Below are 26,138 nucleotides of genomic sequence, written 5' to 3'. Positions count from 1 at the left end.
AAATCATTGAAGTTACTATGGCTAAAAGGAAGGTTATAGAGGAAGTTGTCATATTTTATAATTGTAATGGTAAACTAAAGAGAGATACTTTTTTAGGAGCTTAGAGTGTGTCTTCTAGCACTTGAAAGTTGAAAGTGAAAGTAGTATCATATGTCAATTTGTCAGGGAGTGGATTTAGAGATGAGAGAGAATTACAGTCCTATCTGTAACCCACAATAGATCAATTAAAAATGAGAAATCTTTTTTTTTTTTTTTGATGAACATGAGAAATCTAATTAAGAACATATCACGAACCTTCCAATAATAGCATTTCACAAATTTGATAATCAAATCAAAAGTAAGCGCAAAGTATTGTATTCCCGTTAAGTAAGGGAAATTTTGTATCACAAAAATAAAGGGTATCAATTATTTTTTATGCCAATATTGAAGATAGGCTTCTCTGTATATCCTTTTCTTAGATAAATACTCATATTATGGCTGTTCATGAATTCTGAAATACAAGAGAAGCATGAAGTTGGTGCCACAGTTTTGAAATAAACCTACTGTTTTCGATGGTGGTTTATGATGATGAGGCTGTGACAGTGGGTTGTGTGTAAGAGTTCAAGTCCCAGAAGATAGAATTTTGTGTTGTGGGGTATGTTCCACAATGATAAAGGTTTTTCTTGCTTTGGACAATTATCTTTTTTTTTGTTTGCTTTTCTCCCTCAAGTCTCCTTTTGGGGGGTATAAAAAGCTTACTTTCAGAATCTATCTATATTCTATACACCTTCCCTTTTTTTTAAGTAAGATCTTTTCACACTGCACTTGCCTTCTCTTTCTACACTAATCTCTTCAGATGCCTTAGAGATTTAAAATTGTAACTACAATTGGTTATAATTTAGATATAAAACATGTGTTTTAATTTTTATGGAATTTAACCTTTTTTTTAATTTTAGTTTTTCAACCTTTTTATTCAATTATTTATTCTAAGTAACAACATGACTTTCTTATGTGAGTGTGTATGAGTTTATTTATTGGAGTAAAATTTGATGAATAATTTAAAATTTTCAACTTATCTTTATGTTAATTTGTCTTATTATCAAATAAAATTTTCAATCAAATAATAAGGTTTACATTAAGGGATTGATTTAGTGATTTCTAAGACCTCATAAGACTCATGTGATTTTAGATTTGAAACTCTTAACCAGTATCTTGGGCCACACCCAATAAATTCCTTGTAATTACATGGTGTGTGTGAGATTAGGGGATCATATATATTCAAAAGAATAACCAAGTATTTGAAGACCTCTAAATACCCTCATTAACTAAAAATGAATAAATCGATAAATGAAAAGCAGGATTTTTTTTATAGTATAGAAAAGTGAATACAAAAGAGTTTTATTCTAATTATATATAGAAAACTAATCCAAAAAAAAAATTATCTAAGCTACTTTCCTATTTTAGCCTACAAAAGAATTAATGATACCTGTTCTTCTAAAAAAAAGAAAACTGAAAAAGATACTTGTTTCATAATTAAATAACCATGATAACATCTTTGATTACAAACTGTTAGCCTAACATTTATAAATATTATTGTATTTATAAAGGAAAGGCAACTAATGTAACACATATCCTGCTTCTCGTAAGTGGTCCTAACTAAAATTTGAATAAATGATTTTTATCTTTTATTTTTGTAATTTTTACAGTTATTTAAAGAGTCATAATGGTTGGAAAATTAGGGGAAACCAGTGAAAATACAAGAGTAGGTTTAGAAGCATCAATCAATCATTTTCCTTATAGAATACAACTAAATTTGGATACTATAAGTCACAATCTTTGAGAATCCTATGGATTTCTATGTGTGAATTGTGCGGTGCATCAAATCTCTAAAATATGTCAAAATCTTTTAAAAAACTATAAGTAGCTTAATATGGTGCTTATTTATAAACAATGAAAAGTTGTCAATCAGAAGACACCTTTGAAAGGTCACTTGTGTTAAGACAAGCACTCTAAAACATTGTAATGGTTACTAGCCGTTTTAAGGACTCAAAAAAATTTATTTCCCTTATTTTTTTGCAAAAGTTTGTAGAAAACTGACTTTATCTAATTGTCTTGCTGAAGTGAGATTGCACCTCGCTCGAGCAAAATCAAGGCAAAAATTTTGCAAACCTCCATCTCACTTAAGCTAGATTCCTTCACTCAACTTTTCTTTTTTAATCATTCTTCGTTCTTCTACTTTTTAAGTAGAATCTTCTCGCGTATTACAATCTACATGTATCTATATCTATTATACAGTACACAACAATGATTAGTAATGAATTGAAAAAAAAAAAAAATATATATATATATATATAGACACATGAGGAAGACATTTGGGAATTCTTGTTGTGAGCTTTCAAAATGCATGGTAGAGTACATGTCTTGCAAAAGCAGCAAAACTAAATTCTATTTCTAGCAATTTCACTTGACAATGTTGGTTTCATTAAGTATGAGCTTCTACACTCTTATTTTACATTGTCATTTTTCTATGGTGAGGCCAAACATAAAAATATCCAATGATCATTTTTTGACCATTTCTTAGAAAGTAACTTGGGCATTAGCGTGTTAGAACAAATTAATGAACTTGTTTAAGGGGATGCATGAATCTTGCTTTATGGTACTCTAGTATATCTTTTCACTAATCTTGATTATAAAGTAGCTAAAGTAGGCACTTTCACCTGAGAGAAATTCACAATTAGAGATATGTTTAGTAGGCCTTCATAATTTTTATTTTAATTATCACATCATAATATTCTAGCATACACTTCATAAGTAGTGGTTGTAGTTCACACTAATTGGCTTCTTGAATTTTAATAAGGGATTAGTCCCACTAATTAAAGTTTGTGGATTAATTGATTGAAACATGTGATTATTGAGTAGGTCCCTTTGCTTATCCTTTTGGGTGGTACCAGTACTTTTGCTTTACAAGAAGCAAGCAATATATATATATATATATAGCTTGCAGCATCTTGATCATAGACATATATATTGGAGAATAAACATGATCATCAAACACCTTGCTAAAACAAAAACACAATTGTTCCGACCAAAACAACAATAAAGATTTGAAAAGCAGAAAGATGTCTCCTACAATAAGAGACAAACAATGTATTGGATACTGAGCAAATGAAATTAATTAGGGAAGTGCATGCATATGAAAATATGCAATAACAAGTAGTCTTTTCCCACTGTACACGTGATCATCATGCTATGAAAATGTTTCCTCCCCTTTCAATGTCTATCTAAATATTTTTTTTTTAAATGAATGCTTATCTCTCCTAATCAATCAAGAAAAACAGTACGCCACTTGTTGTTCTTAATGAAACTCATTATATATAATATTTTGATCATGTTTAGTATTCATTCTCTCCGTCCAAATTAAGATAATTTTCTATATTTTATTTTATTTACTTTGTAGATCCTAGCCTCGATCGACAACGCCAAGTTGAATCAGAGGGTAGATACTACATAGTGCCAAGAACATACATCAAAATATTTTGTTTATTTCTATGTTAAACAAATGTCACCTTTAGATTTTGGCATGTGAGTGTTAATTTAGTTTTTAGACTTTCAATTTAAACAATTAAGATTCTGATAATATTTTTTGTCAAAATCTAATACTTAATAGATAATACTAACAGAAGGTTTGATTTGTCACAAACCTGAAGTTCAAGGAGTTAATCGCTCAAATTGAAAGTGTATGAACTAAAATGAAATTCATGTATATTATAAGATATTTTATCTTAGCAAAATCACTCAAAATATGGAGAGAGAGAGAGAGAGAGAGAGAGAGAATTGATACAAAGATTTATGTGATTTAGCAATATACCTACATTCAAGAGAGCGAAAGCAACGAGAAATTCATAAAAGAGTTTATACTTCATAATGACTATATTCCTCCAAAAACACCCTAATCTAGTTCATTGAAATTTTGCAACATACCCTTATCATACCTCAAGAGCTTCGCCCCCACACCCCCCAACCAATAATTCAGCCCATGAGACTCCTAAACTAGAGACCAATGTTATTTCTCATGAAAAATATGAGCCAATATATTTTTTTTTTTTTCATTTTTGATAAGTATGAGCCACTATTTATAAGTTATAACTATGTCATATTTATGATGTACAATCATTAGAAACAAATGCTATAGATTTAAACTCTATAATAAATAAATAAATAAAAAATGAAAAGAAACTTAAGTCAAAATATCCAAAAATGATATTTGTAAAATAATCTTTAATTGGTTTATAATAAGAAGAGGAGATGGGATTTGAATCCTAGAATTTTCCAAAGAAAGAATCATGCAACACGGCTTAACTTTAAGGCCCCAATAATAACATAAAGCTTGATACTTATTTGGAATTTTTGAAGTTTTAAAACATAAAACTTTTAAAACCCATGAATGGTACATGCTCTACGTTAATACCTATTGTTNTTTTTTTTTTGTTTATAAAATTGTCGTTGATCTTTATGATGCGCACTAACCAAGCTAGTCGATCAATTACCGTTCTTTATTATTCAGTACATTTAGTGTACTATATCTTAATCTAGCGTAAGCATGAACTCAATATATGAGTCTGACATATAAGAGTAAGACACAATTTTATGTGAGATGGAGATATAACACACTTGGTGTATCACGTGTGAAATAATTTCTCAATGGGGCGTGATTGGAAGATGAGGAATTTATTAATCACCATAAGAGTTAAAAAGGTTAAAACAATAGAATAAACCATGCATGTGCAAAGATATAACTAGTTGAGATATTTGTGTCCAACCACAATCTATCACCAAACAAAAACAAATTTATAATCATATGCTTAGCTTCTCAGTTTATTTTTAAGTTGTCCAAAAGAAAAAAAAAAGAAAAGAGTTGAAATTATTCTATGCATCCAATATACTATATTTTCATCTCACGTAAAACTCGAGTTTATGTATAATACACGTGTATGAAGTAATTTCTCAGAAGGCGGGTGTGATTAGAAAATGAGGAATCTATTAATTACCATAAGAGTTAAAAAGTTTAAAAAAAAAAAAAAAGGAAAAATCAAAAGCAGAAATCATGCATGTGCAAAGATATAATTGAGGTTTTGAATCTAACCAGAACACATTTCAGCCAATAAAAACAAAATTCTAATTAGAAGCTCAAATTAGCCCACATTTCACGTAAACTTCTTTCCTTTGTTTCCCACAAGTGGGAAGAAAATTACTTTAAGTCTCAACAAAGTCATTATTAGGGTTGATTACAAGTTTACAATACCATGTTTGTTCAGTTAGTTGACTTTTTTGTAGTAACTGATATACCCCATCATTTCCATTCAAGCAGAACACCAAGAGCTTAAACAGGTTGACTGGGACGTCTTCCACGGTCAACATTACCAAAACATGATGGAATTTAAATCCCAAAACTGAACAAAATTTTCTAACTTATTGAAAATGAACTTATTTTAGTGGGTTTTGTTAAATCAAGCATTATGAAACGTAACATCACATAATCAGACAAATTTCATCACCCAAAAAATTAAAAAAGAAAGAAAGAGAGTTTCAAGTTTGTGAAATAGATAAATATTTGATTCAAAAGCCAGGAAAAAAGGGGTTTTAATCATGGCATTATAAGTGATAGAGTAGAATTATTGGGAAGTAACAATGGTTGTTGAATAAATTCAAAAAGTAGGAATTAAAAAAAAAAAAAAAAGTTGCAAAGAACACGTCGTTTTACATGGTGGACTTGGATATATATGTACATGTATGAGGTGCCATTGAATCTGGACTAAGGTGTCTTATTTTTTCTTCCATTGTTAGTCATATTCCTATCGATTATCTCATGTAATACACGTCGCAATCTCAGGCAGGCCCTTTCCTTTTAATTTCTTTTTTTGTTGTCACAGTTATAACACGACAACCCAATCAAAAAAAAAAAAAACATGACAACCCAATCAAAAAAAAAAGAAAAAAAAAAGACAAAACTATGAAAGTTAAAGTCTAGGACCATAAAAAATTTTACAACTTTTTACCACAACTGTGACATGGTAGAGTATGATTAGTAAAAAAAAAAATTGTGGGTTTATGCGTAAGTGATGGTTAATCACTCATAGTCTGGCACGTTAGAGTTGTAGCAAAAAAGTTCTAGAATAATTTGTGGTTTTAGAAATGCTATGAAACTATTGCCATCAAATACTAATATTCGTCATACTTATCGTCATTGTCATCGTCATTTGCCTTGTCACTTAGTCATCCAAGCTAGCTAGTTCCTATCACAACAACACCTTCTGAATACAATGTAATCGCTTTACTTTTTTGACAAAAAAATAGTGTGATGGTGATCAAACATTGAGGGTAGAATGTCTGTATTGAGTCAGAAAAATCTTGAATATATGAACGCTATACTGCATAGCACATACGGGTGGCTTAAGCAAATTAGAGGATTTTTGGTCCCCTCCTCTCCATGCCTTTCATTTTTAGCATATGTGTCACTTTATTAGTGAATTAATATGACAATTTGATTGTTACTAATGGTCAATTTGCTACAAGAAAAGTAACCATGGACGGTTAGCTAATCCATATTTTCGAATCTCATGTTATCATTCTCCTCTAATACTGTCAAACTTGCATGAGTGGTATATTACTAACCCTATCAAATTAGCAAAAGTAGTACATGTATAATGGCCTCAGGTGGAGCCACATGGAGACCAGGGGAGCTAGCCATGGCCCCCTAGGAGTTTGAAACTTTTTTTTAAGATAAGTGTCATTATCTTATGGGGTATCAATATTTAACATCTTAGAGCTTGTGACATTTTCATGTCAAATTTAAAAGTTTTCATGTTTAGAAACCTAATAAAAAAAGAAACGTTTTCTTTTGAAAATTTCAGTGCTATTTCCTTTGCCATCAAAATTAAGTACAAAAGCAAAACAATCATAACAATCCATTGAGGAGCTTATCATATACACACGTTGGTTTGTTATTCATATACTTCTCAAGATAAACAAATTTCTAAATTTTAAATTTTGGAAAGTGCTTTATAATTAAAAACATATATATAAAAAAGAACATATTTCATTTAGCCTCAAAGATGGAGAAATTGTCTATGGTAATTTGGTTTCTTCTAATTGTAGGCTTATGCCTCCTTTATCCTTGATTTGAATCGAAATCCATCTTTTAAAATATTATAGTTTTGGTGCTCTCAAATTTGGCCTTATAATCCATTACAAAATAAACGTGAAAAACACAAATATCATTAAAACCTTCTTTTTCCCTTTATAATTCTCCGGCTCTCGTTCTTTTCCATGCATTCTAATCGTAATACACGTGTATCAACAACTAACTATTTTTCATTCATAATAAACATACACATTAACCTGTTCTAAAATAAAAGTGAAAAATAATTAAGTAACATCATCAACAAGAAGATTCCTCTTTTCCTCTTGTCTCTTTCTTTTCTACAAGAGTAATCGTACTACATAATAATGCAATTAATTTGTTCAAAATATAAATTGACTTATGGCTACTTAAAAAAGATATGCTAATCAATGACCCCTCCATCGCCCCCCAAGGCCCCCACCCTCCCCTTCTCTCTCAATTTATTGGTTTTTTTTTTTTTTTTGAATTTTTTGAATTTTTTTAAGGGTCCTTAGTTTTATTTTTTAAATTTATTTATGTTTTGTGATTATAGCAATTGAAATTTTTATTGTTTATTTATCAATCTTAACTCTTTGAGTACCTTTTAACTTAGATTTTATTATTATTATTTTTTAAATCTCTCTTTAATTATACCATTTGCTCATCAACCAAATTATTGCATGGTATGATAAGAAGTTGGTAAATAAATATAAATCTTAATTAAAAAAAATTAAATTTCAGCTTAACCTCACATAACCAAGTGTGGAGTAAAGAACTTTTGTTTGGAGGGCGATTATAATAAGAAAATATAATTGAAATTTATAAACACACATATATGGGCATATATTTGTACCTGTATGCATATACATGTCTTTATTTGAAAAATATCATAAGAGAAGGGTCTTGATTAAATTTCTCTTTTAGACTTTTTACATTATAAGAATTACTTATATATCTTCCTTTTGATTATATAAAACTTGCTAAGATGAGATCAAGCACAGATTTGGGGTGAAGATCATTAAGCAACATGAGAAGTACCTTAGGATTCCATCACTGGAAGGAAAAAGTAAGTGTAACACATTCCATCAATTAATTGAGAGGTTGGACGGTAAACTTTCAGGGTGGAAAGAGAAGTTGTTATCTAATGCAGGAAAAAAGATCTTGATCAAGACTGTGGCACAAGCGGTGCCAACGTATTCTTTGAGTTTCTTTAAACTCCCTAATGTTCTTTGTGATGAGATGACTAGTATGGTACGTAAATTTTGGTGGAGGCAAACAAATGAGAAAACAAAATGGCCTGGTTGAGCTGGGACAAGATGTGTCTATCAAAGGAAGAGGGTGGTTTGGGTTTTCGCGATCTTAAAGCCTTTAACCATGCTCTTTCAGCAAAACGGGGTGGAGATTGCAAACTAACACTACCTCATTGGTCCATAAAGTCTTCAAGGCATGGTACTTTTTTGATGAGGATTTCCTTTCGGCTGAATTAGGCAACCATCCCTCTTTCGCTTGGCGTAGTATTTTGGCAAGTCAAAAAATTGTTCAAAAAAGGCATTGATGGTAGGTGGAGAATGGACAATCACTACATATTTGGAGGGATAAATGGCTTACTAAACCATCTACTTTCAAAATCACATCTAGCCCGGCCAATGTCCCACATGATGCAAAGGTTTCCCTGCTCATTGACCCATACACACGGGCTTGGAAGGCTGATATGGTTCAACAATTTTTCTCCCCAACAGATGCCTCTGCAATTCTAAGTATTTCACTTAACTTTCGACTTCCTTGTGATTGAATGGTTTAGGCATTTACCCCAAAAGGGGACTTTATGGTGCGTAGTGCTTACAAATTAGCCTTGGAGATGGAGATGGTACACAATGGGAATTCTGGGAAAGCATCAAACAACCGATCAAATAAATTGTTTTGGAAAACCATATGGAGGCTCAACGTTCCAAACAAAGTCAAGTCCTTTGCATGGCGTGTGAGTAAAAATATCATATCGACAAAAGCCAACTTATCTCACCGAAAAGTGATTGATAATCCTACATATGAGGCATGTAGTTTGGGGCTAAGAGTAGCGGGCATGTACTATGGGATTGTGAAAAAACGCAAGAGATTTGGAAGCTTTCTGGTATTCCCTTTGAAGTATGTGGGGCCAATTTTCCAGAATTTGTGGATTTTTTATGGCACTTGAAGTTCAAGCAAAGAATGGGGGATGACTTGCTAGAGCCTGTCATTATGGTGGTTTGGTGTTTATGGTTCAACCGTAATGAAGTTAGGCTTGGTAAGGCAAGACTACCAAGTGTAGCTATTCTGCAAAAGGCACAATACATGCTGGATGAGTTCCAAAATGCAAATTTGAAGCTATCCCAAACTATTCCTGAGTAAAAGGTAAGATGGGAGCCCCCGGTGATCCGTAGTACAAAATTAATAGTGATGCTGCAATCTTTGAAAGCACCAGTTCTATTGGAGTAGGAACTATCATTCAAGACCATGATGGACAAATTGAAGCAACTCTTAGCAAGGCACTTCTAGTACCTCTGGGGCCATTGGAGGTCGAGGCAAAGGCACTAGAGGAGAGCATTTAATTTGCCTGGGACGTGGGTGTTTGGGATGTTATATTTGAGAGTGACTCCAAAAATGTTTGTGATGCAATAACTGGATGTAGTGAACCACTATCAGCAATAAGCACTCTAATTGAGGGGATTAGATTGAAATTGCAAGACTTCTGGGGGTTAAGGGTATCACATATTCTTCAACAGGGTAATTGTCTAGCTCGTTTATTGGCACGATATGCTGGGCATGTTGTTGGTTATGTAACTTGGATAAAAGCAACTCCTTATATAGTTGAGTTTGTTGTGACTTATGATGTAATGTTGTTATCTTTCGCCTTAATAAAGGTTATGGTCTTCTTTTATATATATATATATATATATATACACACACACACATATATAACTTGTTGTACAATACATACTGAATATTTTACATAATTACTTTTATAAAAGAAAATTACTCGGCTAATTGGACATTTTTTTTTCTGTGATATACTTGAACATTTAATTTTATTTATGAGATCATTTTTGTTTCTATGAAACTTTTGACCTCATTATTATTTGAATTTATGGTAAATTATAATTGACCCCTATGGTGTGGTCCTACTATAATTTAGTCCATAAATTCTTAATTGTTAGGTGTGATCATCTAATATTTAGACTAAAATATAATTGTTAGGATTTTGTCCAATATAAGTTCTAGTTTTTTTTTTTTTTGATTGGGTTGTCGTGTTATAACTGTGACAACAAAAAAAGAAATTAAAAGGAAAGGGCCTGCCTGAGATTGCGACGTGTATTACATGAGATAATCGATAGGAATATGACTAACAATGGAAGAAAAAATAAGACACCTTAGTCCAGATTCAATGGCACCTCATACATGTACATATATATCCAAGTCCACCATGTAAAACGACGTGTTCTTTGCAACTTTTTTTTTTTTTTTTAATTCCTACTTTTTGAATTTATTCAACAACCATTGTTACTTCCCAATAATTCTACTCTATCACTTATAATGCCATGATTAAAACCCCTTTTTTCCTGGCTTTTGAATCAAATATTTATCTATTTCACAAACTTGAAACTCTCTTTCTTTCTTTTTTAATTTTTTGGGTGATGAAATTTGTCTGATTATGTGATGTTACGTTTCATAATGCTTGATTTAACAAAACCCACTAAAATAAGTTCATTTTCAATAAGTTAGAAAATTTTGTTCAGTTTTGGGATTTAAATTCCATCATGTTTTGGTAATGTTGACCGTGGAAGACGTCCCAGTCAACCTGTTTAAGCTCTTGGTGTTCTGCTTGAATGGAAATGATGGGGTATATCAGTTACTACAAAAAAGTCAACTAACTGAACAAACATGGTATTGTAAACTTGTAATCAACCCTAATAATGACTTTGTTGAGACTTAAAGTAATTTTCTTCCCACTTGTGGGAAACAAAGGAAAGAAGTTTACGTGAAATGTGGGCTAATTTGAGCTTCTAATTAGAATTTTGTTTTTATTGGCTGAAATGTGTTCTGGTTAGATTCAAAACCTCAATTATATCTTTGCACATGCATGATTTCTGCTTTTGATTTTTCCTTTTTTTTTTTTTTTAAACTTTTTAACTCTTATGGTAATTAATAGATTCCTCATTTTCTAATCACACCCGCCTTCTGAGAAATTACTTCATACACGTGTATTATACATAAACTCGAGTTTTACGTGAGATGAAAATATAGTATATTGGATGCATAGAATAATTTCAACTCTTTTCTTTTTTTTTTCTTTTGGACAACTTAAAAATAAACTGAGAAGCTAAGCATATGATTATAAATTTGTTTTTGTTTGGTGATAGATTGTGGTTGGACACAAATATCTCAACTAGTTATATCTTTGCACATGCATGGTTTATTCTATTGTTTTAACCTTTTTAACTCTTATGGTGATTAATAAATTCCTCATCTTCCAATCACGCCCCATTGAGAAATTATTTCACACGTGATACACCAAGTGTGTTATATCTCCATCTCACATAAAATTGTGTCTTACTCTTATATGTCAGACTCATATATTGAGTTCATGCTTACGCTAGATTAAGATATAGTACACTAAATGTACTGAATAATAAAGAACGGTAATTGATCGACTAGCTTGGTTAGTGCGCATCATAAAGATCAACGACAATTTTATAAACAAAAAAAAAATGCTAAATACATGTTTTCCAATTTGAACTCAACAAACCCTCCAAAGTGGAAAAGCAAAGTACTTTGAAACATACTTTCTTGTTCTATCCTGGAGATTGGGGACATTCTGTTGGTTAAAGCCCAACAGAATAATTCATTAAGTTGAATCTCACTAAAGGGGCTTTCATTAACACGTATTAAACACTCATGCAGCAGCAAGGCGTTCACTTCAAAATCTTAATAAAAGATAATTATACCATTGGCATTATCTTAACCAAACACCATCAAAATGTGAATGTTGCAACTCATTGTGCTTCGCATTTTTTAACCTCTAGAGAATATTTTTATTGATTCTTTAGTGGACACCATTTTTTTAATCCAAACATTACCAATCTATATATGAATATATTAAGCCACTTAAGCCATCATGATTTTCTTTTATAGTGACTCAAAGTTTCAACACGCCATTCGTGTGTGTTTGTTTGGTTGCTTGCTTGTCAACAAAGGAAGCTTCCTAAATTAATAAAAGAATACATCTAAAATAAAAGGATCTAGATCAAATGGGTTTATTTAATTGTGGCCTAGCTAGAACTCCTAAAACAAAATGTTTAATTTAATGGGAAAGAAAAATGAGTTTATTCTAATTCATGATTATTCATTGAATGCAACCAATTGGAGTACGGCTATAAGGTTTTCCCAATAAATAAAGAGAAGTCATGTCTTATCAATATCCCTTAATTTTAAGGAATCAACTTAGCCATTGAAATCCACAATTGAATATTATTAATTTGTATTAGTTAGAAGGATCACGGGTTACGTGTATGGTCCAACAAGAGCATTGGTTAAATTCTCTTCATTTTGTTGACCAAAATCTAATGATTTGATTTTAAAGTTGCTAGTTGATCTGCATAAACTTCACCAAACTAAGTTCTTAGCAACATGTAACAGGTGAGCAAGTCAAAAACAAAGTTTTACTCAAAAAGTTTAGAATTAAAAAGCAAAAAGTAAGAGACATAGCAAAGTCAACTTGCAATTTACACAAAACAAGCCAATTCCAAGTGGGAAAAACAGTTAGTGAATCAGCTCAACAAGCATCACTGCTGTATAATAATGTTGTAGACAGTATTTTTATCTTGCTCGCTATGTTAGACTGAAGCAGAAACAATAATAATATTAGTTGCAAATGTTAGTTTGCAGTAACACCTAATTCCCTTTGACAATAATGAAAAAGTGGACTGAAATCCACTTCCATTATAGGTGTTTCTACAACAAAGATAACTCAGAAGTCGTTTACTTTTAGATTTCTGGATGTTTCAATGAGAAATCCATGTTTTCTGGTTCATTGGCAAGTCAGCAACTTAATATGACCAAAGTTGAAAGCCCAGCTCTCATTCACACTCAATTTAGGTTTCAGTTTCTGATTGTATTAGGTGTTTGTTGGGCTTCTTAATTTCTGGTCCTTTTTGGTTGGGCTGGGGAGGGGAAGATTTTCTGAGCCTACATTCCAGCCAGCTTGTTGACCAGCTTGCCTGGCTGCAATGCCATATAGCTGATTTTTCAATCAGCAAGAGTAATGTTAGTCATAAAATTTTGGACTACTACTTATCAAGCTGATAAATTTTAATTAGAATAACGTTACTTTTACATTGATCAACCAATAGCATTACCTTAATTATGTACCAACCACAAATTGTCACATTAACAATTGTGTAAAGAATTAAAAAAAATTGTATCACTAGATTTCTTGAATCAGAATACGGTCAAATTGTCAAGACTTTTGTAATTAAGTGATACTGTTTGGTTTCCCTTAGGAGGAAAAATATGGTTTAGATTCCCCTTTCCCCACTGGCTATAACATTAAATTATCAAAAAAGCAAACGACCAAATTAGCTTCATCTGGGCCTAACTCCAACATTGGTTTAATATATGTGCTGCAAATGGATGTCACACTCGGACCAGAAAATAAAGAATTGGATTTTTGGATACACCTAACGTTCAAACGGGATGATAACAATCAGTCTACGATCTGGTCCATTGTGTAATGGCTAAAAGCCGCCCAATCATCCTATGTTGGAGGTTTTGGGCTTCAAGTTAACACCAAATGGGCCAGTTAACTAGCAAAGCTTATTCAGTAGTTATGTAATTAATGCCGGATAATTGTTAACTATCTATTTTAGGAAAGTTTTAACACCACTTTTTATGAAAAATGAAAAAAATTGTCAAAATATTAATTACTTTTTTTTTTTCATAAAAACTTTTTTTAAATGAATTGTTTATTATTATCTTAAGAGCATACGTTAACATTTCTCATTCTTTATGGGTGTGGAGAAACCTTGAATATATTGAGAGGTTATCAAAATACCGAACCCCAACAGCAACACTCCTTTAGTTCTAAAAAAAAAAAAAAAAAAAACTAACACTCCTTTTTGAAAAATAGAAATAAAAATAAAAATAGTGTTACAGTGTTAATTAGGAATTAGGAAGATTTCATTAAGACAAGATAGTTGTTTAGAGTCTTTAGACCTAGAGCTAACAAAATGATGGGTACTCTCAAATTTCTTCCATCCTAATTGTACAATCATCAGTTCTCAAATGCTTAATGGTTAGAATGAATGTTAAGTCCACGTCAATTTTACAGTAAATTTTATTGTTAATATGTTAATGGTTCTCATAAGAACTCATTACTGTACCTAAGTCTTACCCTTTAATAAAATGTTGATCTTATTTTAGGCTATTTTAATAGTAATGTGTTAAAAATTTATGTGACAAGTAGAACACTTAGGTTCCGTTTGGTACGCAAGTTTAAGCATATGTTTTCAGTTTTTAAATAATATTACACATATTTTTACACTTTTTCACCCATACATATTTTTAAAAAAATGAAAATTATTGTTTAAACACATGTACCAACTGACCTTAACATTAAAAAAATAAAAAAATAAAAATTGAAAAAAAATTCAACCACAAAAAGTGGGACTTGGCAGGTGAGAGGAGAGAAAAAATGAAAAGAAAGAAAAAAAAGTCATAGCACGTGACACCGTACACTTCCTATGGTACTGTAACAACTAACAAATGAATTTCTTTTATTTTTTGGCATTTAAGAGATCTCTGGTGTTCATTGTTGGTTCCTTTCACGTGTTGCCCTGTACAGATATATCATACGTAGCCGTGTTTAAATATTGTTGTTCAATTTTTAATACTGTAAAAATATGTGTTTGAGTTTTATAAAAACTAGTTACAGACCCACATGTTGCACGTGATGATTTTTTTAGAGTTCTCTCGTAAATATATTATTATTATTATTATTTTACTATTATCTATGTAACTTATGTAAAATTTTTATATGATAAAATTATCCAAATAATGCTATGTAATAGAATAATATTACATTCTTTAATGCAATAAAATAACATTTAATGACCAGAAAGAACAAAAAAGAAAAAAAAACTTAAAACACAAAACTAAATTGCATCAACTCAAAATAGAGTTCTTAAAAATACAAAAAAAAATTAATAATAATAACCTAAAGTAGAGATGCAAGAAAAATTAAAAATCCACCAAAAATTTGAGAGAGAGAAATAACCTTTTTTGTGAGGCAAAATTACGCATAGAAATATAGAATAGAAAAGATAATGAAAAATTTATAATAAGAGGATAAGAATAAGAAAAATAAATAAATAAAGATAAATGAAAAGATGAAGAGTGATATTAAGGTAGAGGACAGTGAGGAGATGAAAATGTGAAAGGAATAAGAAATGTTGGAGAAAGTGTAAATGTTAAAAAAATGAGTACGATTTTATAAGGAAATTTTTATTTATTTGTATTTAATTAAAATATTATATGTTTAATCTTTAAAAATTAAAAAAATGAGAGCAAATATTAATAATTTAATGATATGGAGGATATGACTAAATTTAAGTGATCAGTTGTAGTAATGATATTGATGTTAGCTTGAAAATATATTTTTTTGCAACATGAAAAATGATAAACCCTATCTATATAACTAAATTAAAGTTATTTTATGATGTTTAGTTAACAAAACAAATTGGTGGTTACTAGAATGCTAAGCATTGAAAAAAAAAAAAAAACTGAAAGCTGAAATGAATTGTCTAGTTTTATTATTAGTCATTTGGGTGAGATTGAAGCCTCGCATAAATTAATGGAGTCTCATTAGACCTATCAACCATTATAGTTCTAAAGAATACCAATAACAAAAACTTGGCATAAATCAGTACTTACTCTTTGCAAGTCAAGAGACTACACATATAATTTAACATATATCATTACCCAACAATGTTTCAACTCACCACACAGCAAAGTAATTATGCAAATGAACTTTGAAATATCCATTTAGTGTTACAATTGATTATATGTAGCTTTCAGGAAAAAATATGTAGTAGTGGTAAATTAAACAACAATACTATTCAACTACTCAGATTTATCACGAAATGAGGAGAACATGAATGTATTACAGACCCCTTTGTTTCTTATGGCCCATACAAAATTTAAATTGTTGGAATTAAGAATATATAGATTTCTAAATATATATAGAATAGTTTTTGTTAGAAGTCATTCACTGCACATGAGGAGAAAAAAAGAAAATCAAATGAAAAGATAACAAATCAAGTCTAAAAGGAATTTCATAAAACAAATCATGTTTTACAAAAATAACATATCTAGAACAACTAAATAGGTGAATTCAAAGCAAATCAAACTAATAATTTAAAGAAAAAAAAATGTAGTAAAATTAACAATTAAAGAGAGAGAAAAACTTAAATCACAAAACTAAATCACATCAACTCAATATAAAGTTTTAAAAGACACAACAATTTATCAACCTAAAGTAGAAATGCAAGAAAAAAAAATCCACCAAAAAATTGAGAGAGAGAGAGAGAGAGAGAGAGAGAGAGCTTTTTTTGTGAGGAAAAAGTATGTAAAGAATGGAAGAGAGAATGTAAAATTTATAGTAAGAGGGTGTGAATAAGAAATATATATATATATATATATAAGGAAAAAAGGAAAAAAGAAAAAAAGAAAAATGAGAAAAGTGAAGGGAAAGATGAAGAGTGATATTAAGGAAGAGGGTAGTAGGAAGATGAAAATGTAAGGTAGAAGGTAGTGGAGAGATGAAAACATAAGGGATAGAGAAAAGTTGGAAAAAGTGTAAATATTTAAAAAGTGAGTAAATGTTAAAAAAAAAAAAGTATAGGAAAATTAGAAAGAAAAATGATAATGACGAGAAAGTTGATGTGGCTCAACTAGAGTATAGTAACAGTAAATGCTACATTTCAGCTTTTAGATATATATAGATACATGTCAGAAGTATTATTGTTGTTTAAACACTGAAAATTGTTGTTTAAACAACAATGTCAAATAGCCCCTAAGCTTTTGAAACAAATAACATTTTCAAATATAGTTATAAGGAATTTTTGATTCACTGTGATGTGCTCTTAATGTGACGCATATTACAATGATGTGACATTAAAATTTTCGACTTATTTTATTTTTTCTAACATTATCATAATTTAAAATTATAAAATATATCGCATCATCTTAATTTCATCATCTTCTTAAACAATGTGATGTTGTATTCTTGTATTGAGATTACATTAATATAAGATTATAATAATATAATATTATGGTAAAATATAACATCGCGGCGAACCCAATGCCCTAAATGAACAGTAGTTTTACTCTTACCTTTGTAAAGTAGCTGTCAATAATAATGAATCTCCCTCCAAAACAGATCTTGGAGAGCCAACTCTTTTTCGATTTATGGTCTTTTCTTACTACTATTTTAGCATTCATAGTTTTCCCTTTTCTGTTTACCACCACACACAATAACACATTAACACCTACATACTCATGTGTGAAGCTTGTCTTTAGTGGCGGAGCTAGAAATTTATCTTTGGAGGAGCCATGTATAAAAAAAAAATTATGTGTAAGAAATCTAAAATACAAGTAATGTACAATACTTCATAACTCAGTATATATTATAAACAACAACTAAATACATGTTACTATAGTAGTATATACGGTATATTTTAATCAAACTAATCAAGTAGATTTATAAATTATAATGTCATACGGTATATAATATATTGATTATTATAATAACAGATAATATATTATAAGGAAATCAAAATAAAGCAAATGAAAAATAAAGTAACACAAGAGAACTGGATAGGGGTGAGGAGCTTATGGAAGTTTCAAGTTTGTCTTTCACTCTTTCTTATCTAGTATAGTCACACAGAACTTCTACTTTTTATATTGTAAACACAAAACTGTAGCAGCAGTGGGAAAAGGAAAAGAACTCGAAGGACACAAGGAGAAGAAGGCAAACGCCAATGTAGATAGAGAAAAAGTCACCTATGAGAGCACTAAGAGCAAAATGTTATGCAATTGTGTGGGGGACTTGGTGGTGTAGCAAATTAACAAAACTTTTGACATTTCAATTTTTCTATTGTTGTGGTACAAGTAAGCCCTAAATGTGTGGGGATGAAAATTAGAATTTTTTTCCTCTTTATTTGCTGATGTAATTATTAAAATATCTATGTGTTCATTTTAAAGATGCTAAATGTTTAATTATTGTAATTTTTTGACATATATATTTATGAATTGTATTCTATTTAAATGAAAGTTATGTTTTTTTTAGACTTTCTTAAATATATATGTGTATATTATCGGGTATGGGGGGCCAAAATGATAAAGTTCATTTAAAAATTTTCAAATTATTTAGGATAATTCCAAAAAATAAAATCTTTAATTTTTTCCAAAAATTTGGGGGGGGGGGGTCTGGTCTTGCTGATCATCCGCCACTGCTTGTCTTTAGAGATTGCTCCAATCATATTAACTTTTAATTCGCCGTTTGTTAGAATTTTCCAAATATTTTGTTTTTTGGGTTGACTTTCCCAATCTTAGATTGTTTGGCACTCGATCTTCAAGGTCATTTTTTATTGCATGAGAGAATTCACATTGGTGGAGCTATTTTTTTAGCTATTTGGAACCACAAATACCTACTTTATCTATTTTATTTTCTCACTTTACAAAACATCTAATATCGGTGGTTTTATTTTAACTTTTAACACAATAAAATAATATATACACTACAATAAAATAATATTTCGTTTGACAACCAAAACACAACCACAACCACAACCACCATCAAAGCCATGGAAACCACCAACACAGCCACAACCCCACCATTGTAACCAATACCCATCAAAAACCAGTGAAGAAGAACAAAAAAAGAGAGCAGACGAACTAGAAGAAAAAAAAAGAAAAAAAAAAAAGAAAAAGAAAAAACCAATGAGCAAAGCTAAAGGTAAAAACTAAACACATGCAAAGGGAGTATCACACATGCTTGATACTTGCGTAGAAGAGAGTTTTTGTAAAGGGAAGAGAAAAAAAAAGGGAAAGAAACATTATTTTAATGAGAGGTTTAATAAAATACTATTTTTTTTTTTTTTTTGTTTTAACTTCTTGCTACAATGCACAGCTATAGATGGTTGTGCACTATAGATGAGGAGCTAAAATTTTTTAAGTTTAGCTCCACCATTGCAGCTTACTTTTTAGAATTGGTAGTGCTAAAAATAGCAATGTGGTTTTTTAGCACCACCAATAATAATGCTCTGAGATACATTCTTCCTTAGTTCCATTGTCATTTTACCATGAATGATAGGCGCAATTCCTATTGTTCCATATGTTTCAAGCTTACAAAAAGTGATGCAAAATTTTGGTTATCAAAAACTTTAATTATATCATCCAAACACACCCAATCAAGATTTTCAACCACAATTATCGCCGGTGTTTATTAGAAGTAATTATATATTAGGTACTTTTAGAGTATAATGACGTGGGGCTCTCTATTCTCACATTTATAGTAAATCTCACTAATTAAATTTATATTGGGGTCTACTATAAATGTGAGACGAGAGAGCATCACATCACTATTGACCATACTACTATGTTATGTGACATATCATACACTTAGAGTGTGTTTGTTTAGAGGTGAAATAGGATAGATGGAAAGTTTTGGAAATAAATTAGGAGAGAAAATGTGTTTATGTGTTGTTTGGTTGGGAGGAGGGGAAAGAAAACTGGAAGGTGGGGAAAGAAAACTGGAAGGTGGGGCTCAGGCATTTTCCACCTTGGCCCACACAAAACTTTTCTCTTCGAAATGGAGAGAAAAGAGAAATGAAAATGCATGTTGTGTGTAAAATACAAATTTGCCCCAACATTTTTTGCTCTCACCTACCTCCACCTTACCCAATAACTCTCATCAATCTTCATTCTTTTGCCTCTTCATTCTAGACTCTTCACAGATTTTGTGGAATAGTACTTGCGTTGAATAGTACTATATATATTATATAATATAGTATATATATTAGATTATGTAGGGTTAGGATTTGTGGCCCAAGCCCAAAAACAATAAATTTGTAGAGCGTGGGTGATAGAGCTAGGTTAACTATGGAGCTAACAACGGTTGATCACAGCATACCAGTATAAACCAGTATAAAAGTACACGTAAATACCAAGTAAGTTCAAGTCCGAAGAGACTTATAATAGATTGAATACAGGTTACAATTCTTTTTGTTACAGTTAGACCTCTTCCCTCTCATTAGGAATCCTTCTTCTTTATATATCTTCCTCCAGTACTATCCCCATCGTCCACTTGCTCTTCATCCAGCTCCCTACTTGAGTGCATGTCATGTCATGTATCTCCCTTAGCTTTTGTGAATGACGGTATCTGAAGTTATACTGTTCAGAGGTCTTCTTCATATAAATGCGCCCAGAAAAGTTGTTGCAGTGCATTTAATACGGTGGTGACAGTTTTTCCTTTTAGATATTTCTTCGTTCCTCTTATCTCCAGGCGTGTCTAAAGTTTATCCAAATTGCTGAAGTCACTAGTAAACTCATTTGAACCCCCCAGATATTTACATGACCCCAAAATTCTTTCATCCGAGGATAATCATCTCTTCGGAACACTGATGCTCTCTTCGAATGGAGTTTCTTCGTCCCCATGTATCCTTCTTTCACGCGAAATACCCCTCGACAATTTTAGCCTCCTCGGACAGACACTAATCTTTACCTTGAGCTTTAGGCCCACTACATATGGCTGAGCTTTACCCCCCCACAGATTATATTATATATAATAACAAAGAAAAATAATATAAATTTACATGTATGATGTATTAATTTTTATATTATTTAATGAGTATAAATAAATTTATTTCTTACCTATTATGTAACAAGGGTATAAGAGTCAATTTATATAAACTATATTTTCTATCCTCCCACTTTTCTCTTCCACCAAACAAAAGAATTTTTCATCTTCCCACTTTTCCACCTCTCCAACCAAACATACACAAGGGAAAACTAAATTTTTTCTATCCTCCCACTAATTTTCTATCTTCTCACTTTTTCATTCCTTCAACCAAACGAACCCTTACTGTGTAATGTCGTCCGTTTATAATGCTGCAAATTGTGTCCATCATCATGTGCAGTTTAAGGCACATGTGTGGCTACTGTTTAAGTTAAAGAGACAAATGGTTATTTAGATCGGTTAGTATTGTTAGTGTGGAGCATATTCAGCAACTTAACCTTGTTTTGGTACTGTTTGAAGAGTAAACAATTACTTTTACCTTTTGCCTGCATACTTTTTAAATATATTTTCCAACAAATTTCCTATCATTTCCTTATCCCATTTAAATATTATTTCATCATTCTTTTTTTAATTTTTTTTATTCATCCCCAACAACTACATTGATAAAAAGATATAAAGATGTGGAGAGATGAAAGAGAAAATATTAGTTTTAAATTGTTTTGCTCAACTATAGTAACCTATAGATAAAGAAAGTGACGGTAGACGAGCAAAAAAAAAAAAAAAAAGGCCTTATTAGGAGATAGTGTTGGACTTGGTTTTTAAGGCTTGACTCTCTACTTTGCCTATGATTTTGGTTTTACCTCTTCTATTGGAGATGCTTTAGTTAATTACAATAAGGGAAAAGTTAATGAATGCTCTCATGGCATTAGTTTAGGAAAAGTAATATCAAAACTTTCATAAAATAACCAATTAACAAATGTCCTAACAGCATCCGTTAACCGAACCCCTAAAACAAATTTCTATTATGCACAATAACTATAACGGCTAGTTAGTTGGATAAGGGATTCATCGTAGTTTTTCTATATAAGAAATAAAGCATTCATTGTGTAACTAATTAAGTAGCGAATCAATGATAACTTTAGGGAAATTATAAAATACTTTGGAAGGATAATTAATATGTACTCTTTCTTCTCAAATAACGGTTAGTCCCATTAATTATATTCGTAGTAAGACCAACTATTTATTTGAGATGAGAGAGTATGTTCATGCAAAAAAAAAAAAAAAAAGAGATGAGAGAGTACAACACTTCTTGTACTCTTCAAGTATTCTATAATTTTCCTAACTTTAGATTGATTTCTCCATTTTTATTTTGCAAGTTTAACTCTCATTTTTGTCATGATATCAAAGCAAATAAACTTTGACCGAGTGTTTTCTTGAGCAATCAATGGCTTCAAGTATATCTTCCTCATCAGTTCTATGCTCTTCTATGCATATCGATGATTTTGGCAATTCCTATTTCCTACATCATGGAGATGGTCCAGGAACATTGCTTGTCACTCAATTGTTCACTGGTAGCAACATCACACATGGCTTCTCTCCATTATTATGGCATTAATTGCCATTAATAAAGTGAGTTTCATCAACACCGATCACCGATCCTTTATTTCAGGCATGGACCAGGTGCAATAACATTGTCCTGTTATGGCTTCTCGATCCCCTCTCTCAATAAATAGCAATCGGTGTCACCTATAGGAATACTGTTAAAGAGGTTTGGGATGATCGCACACAAGGTTCATTATTGGCAAAGCAATGGCCTTAGAATGTTTGAGATGGTGAAAGCTCTTGCTTCAATTTCCCAAATTTTCTTCCACCATCCTTTAACAAGGTTTCATTCAATCCAAGCCTAACGATTCTTTATTTACCAAGATTCTAGGTGCTTTAGCTTTACTTGTCAATGTAGATGACATATTAATAGTAAGATATATATGACATCAATCACTACGTTAAAAGAGTTCCTACATGATCAATTTAAACTAATGTTTGTATCAATCGTCAAGTGATAGATCTCTTAACTGAAGCTCTTGGGTCGTAACAGTTCTCCATTTTACTTACCAAGATGGGCATGCTTAATATATATATACACTTCATTTTGATGGGGAGTATTGAACAAGCAGGGTGCCTAAGCTTAGTAAACAACTTGCAGGCTTACAGTCTTCCTATGTTATGCGACATGTCGTGCACTTACTGTGTAATGTCGTATTTCTATTATAATGCTGCAAGTTGAGTGCAACATTGCGTGTAGTTAAAGTGGCGTCATGCACGATTAAGAGAAAAATGGCATACTTATTAGATTGGTTAATGTTTTAGTTAATTAAAATAAATTTCTGTTATGCACAGCAATTGTAACAGCTAGTTAGTTAGATTAGGGATTGATCTTTGTTTTTCTATATAAGAAATAAATCTGTAATTTTTTTTTTTTTTTTGAGAAAGAATAAATCTGTAATTAATTGAGCAGTGAAACAATAATAACTTTGGAATTTAGACTGATTCCTCCATTTTTCTCTTTACAAGTTTAACTTCCATTTTTTTGTCAATTGTCGACAAGGGTTAATTTAAAAAAAAAAAAAAATTACCTCTTGATGATGCCAATGTTCTTTTATGAGCCTTTCAACTATGTTGATTGTTCTTCTCAAAAAAAAAAAAAAAAAAATCTATGTTGATTGTGTTACCAAATGCCTCGATGGTTTTAAGATATTTATGTTTAATCATCTCTGTTAATCTTGTTGGAAGTCACCATTATTTGATAGTGGCTCAGCGAGATTGTTTGTCGTGGGGTAAGCACCCATGGTGTCCACCTCCATCATCATTGTACTTGCATGGAATATTAATGATTCTCCATGTAAACCAAACTACATAAAACTATTTTTAGGGACTATTTTTTGGGTTGAAATCAAACACATTAAAAGAAAAATTCCTTTCTGTAAAACTTTCACCCTATGAAACAATTTTTGCCAATCTTTCTTTCCTTTGTGTTGTTGTAATTGCATTGTCACCATCACCACCGCCATTATCACATAACCACTAATGTCATCACCAGTATTACTGTCATCACTGTTACTACCATCATTACCACTTTTATATGAATATTAATGATTTTTTTATGCGAGCTAAACAATATTAAATGTTTCGAAATAATTTTCACAGACACAACTAGACATAAGAATCAAATAATTTTCATAGCTACAACCATGTTACCAAAAATATTTTATTTTTTTCGTGGGGAACAAATCGAAGGATAAAAGTAGAGTTTAAATAATTAAAAAGAATATATTATATTTACAAGCAAGAAAATCACCTTAACACATCTTCTTCACCTATTAAAAGCAAATCACCCATCAGCGACATGAAAAGTAAAGGGAAGATACAGTTGCTTAAAAAATAAGTTGAATAAAGGTACGGTTGTATTAAAAACCAAAAAAGAAAAGTGGTACAAAAACTATATGTATGTAACGTAATAGGTTATAATAGCTAAAAAACCAAACATACTAAAAATAGTTTGAATTACGATAACTTCATAAACTAAAAAATATTTAAAAAAAAATACATGAACTAAAATTAAGATGATGTTTGCATTGAGGGAAAAAAGAAGAAGATAATGTTTGCATTAAACACCCATTTTTTTTCTCTTAAAGATAGCATTAAACATTAAATACACAATTTTTTTGATAATTTAATAATTGGGTGAGAGAATTTTTTTTTTTTTTTTTTTTTGAGAAAGAGATCAATTCATTCAACAATCAACAGAAACTTCTGTCAAACAATACAAGATTGGTTGCATCACTATGGATGTCATTAAACCAAATACGAGGGGAAAGGGACTCTCGGGCAAGTTTCGCCAACTTGTCCGCTACGCTATTCCCTTTCCTTTTTACATGTGAAAAAGCAACAGCCCTGAGACTAACTGCAAGCAGCCGAGAGTCTTCAATGAGATGACCAAAGGAGGCCATACATTCATCATCAGAGACAAGGGAGTTTACAATGGTTTCAGCATCTCCTTCAAAAATAACCTCCTGGAGACCAAGATCCAGAGCAAACGAAATCGCCCTCCTGCCAGCAAGGGCTTCCACATCCTCCACTGTAGGGGGTAAGGCAATTCTCTCTGATAGTGCTCCTATCACACTGCCCACGTGGTCCCTGATAACCACTCCCAGACCCGCAGATCCAAGCTCTTGAAAAATGGCCCCATCGAAGTTGGCTTTGCACCAGGACGTAGGGGGAGGAGACCAGTGGGAGGGTGCAGAAGCCAGGTGGGGAGTCAAGGGCCACTCTTGGACCTGCTGGAATTCCTGGAGGCGTTCAATGGCATCCGCATGTATTAAAGAGTGGGGCAGCGAGGGTGAACCAGTTCTAAAGGCATTCCTTTTGTACCAAATGCACCAGGAGATATAAGCAAATCGCTCGGCAAGGTGAGGATCCTGAGCTTTGAGGATGCCTAGGAAGAGGTCCTGAAAACTGACAAAACGCTCCGAGAGATGTGGTTTGCAAAAATCTTCTTTCCACCATATTTCTTTGACCACATGGCAGTCCCACAAGCCATGGATAGCATCTTCAGGTTGGTCGCGGCAGAGATCGCAGGTTGCATCAGTAATGATTTTCCTACGCACAAGGTTCCTCTTCGTTGGAAGTGATTCAGAGCATGCTCTCCATAAGAAGTGCTTGATCTTGTTTGGGATATTAAGCTTCCAAATGCTTCTCCAGAAGTTCTTGTGCTGCCCTGGACTTGAGGGACCAGGTTGGTTGTTGATTTCTGATTTTTCCAGAAGCCTGTAAGCTGATTTCGTGGAGTACACGCCATTTTTAGTCTCCTTCCAAATTCTGGAATCCACCGGCCTACGAAAGCTTAAAGGAATGTTAAGAATTTGCTGAGCCTCAAAAGGAAGAAATTCACTCCGGACCCGATCTTCATCCCAGCTGTTTTCATTTGCGGATATCAAGGCGCACACCTTAGTGTTAAGGGGGAAATGTTTTTGGGGAGAGAGGACATTGTTGTTGTGTAAACCTGGCAGCCAACTATCACCACGGATTAGGACACTACGGCCATCACCAATTCGCCATGATGTCCCCAAAGTGATGACATGACGAGCCTTAAGGATGCTCTGCCATGCATAAGAG

At 31.8% G+C, this 26,138-nt stretch overlaps 1 protein-coding gene across 1 annotated transcript; it reads left to right on the top strand.

The window, feature by feature from the left end:
• The first annotated feature begins 8,963 nt into the window (after positions 1–8,963).
• LOC112036084 (uncharacterized) lies at positions 8,964–9,523 on the top strand. Its single transcript, XM_065772712.1, has 2 exons — positions 8,964–9,266; positions 9,332–9,523. The coding sequence occupies exons 1-2, from the start codon at positions 8,964–8,966 to the stop codon at positions 9,521–9,523; spliced, it is 495 nt and encodes a 164-aa protein (XP_065628784.1).
• The last annotated feature ends 16,615 nt before the right edge of the window (positions 9,524–26,138 follow it).

This window comes from Quercus suber, unplaced genomic scaffold (genome assembly GCF_002906115.3).
Source record: "Quercus suber isolate HL8 unplaced genomic scaffold, Cork oak 2.0 scaffold_62, whole genome shotgun sequence".
Taxonomy (NCBI): Eukaryota; Viridiplantae; Streptophyta; class Magnoliopsida; order Fagales; family Fagaceae; genus Quercus; species Quercus suber.
This window is presented reverse-complemented; position numbering and strand designations above follow the sequence as displayed.

Excerpts from the sequence above, each read along its gene's own strand:
- LOC112036084 (XM_065772712.1), top strand. The coding sequence starts at position 8,964 with ATGGTGCGTAGTGCTTACAAATTAGCCTTGGAGATGGAGATGGTACAC. Across the intron at positions 9,267-9,331 it reads AGAGATTTGGAAGCTTTCTG|TTCAAGCAAAGAATGGGGGA; the intron begins GTATTCCCTTTG and ends TGGCACTTGAAG.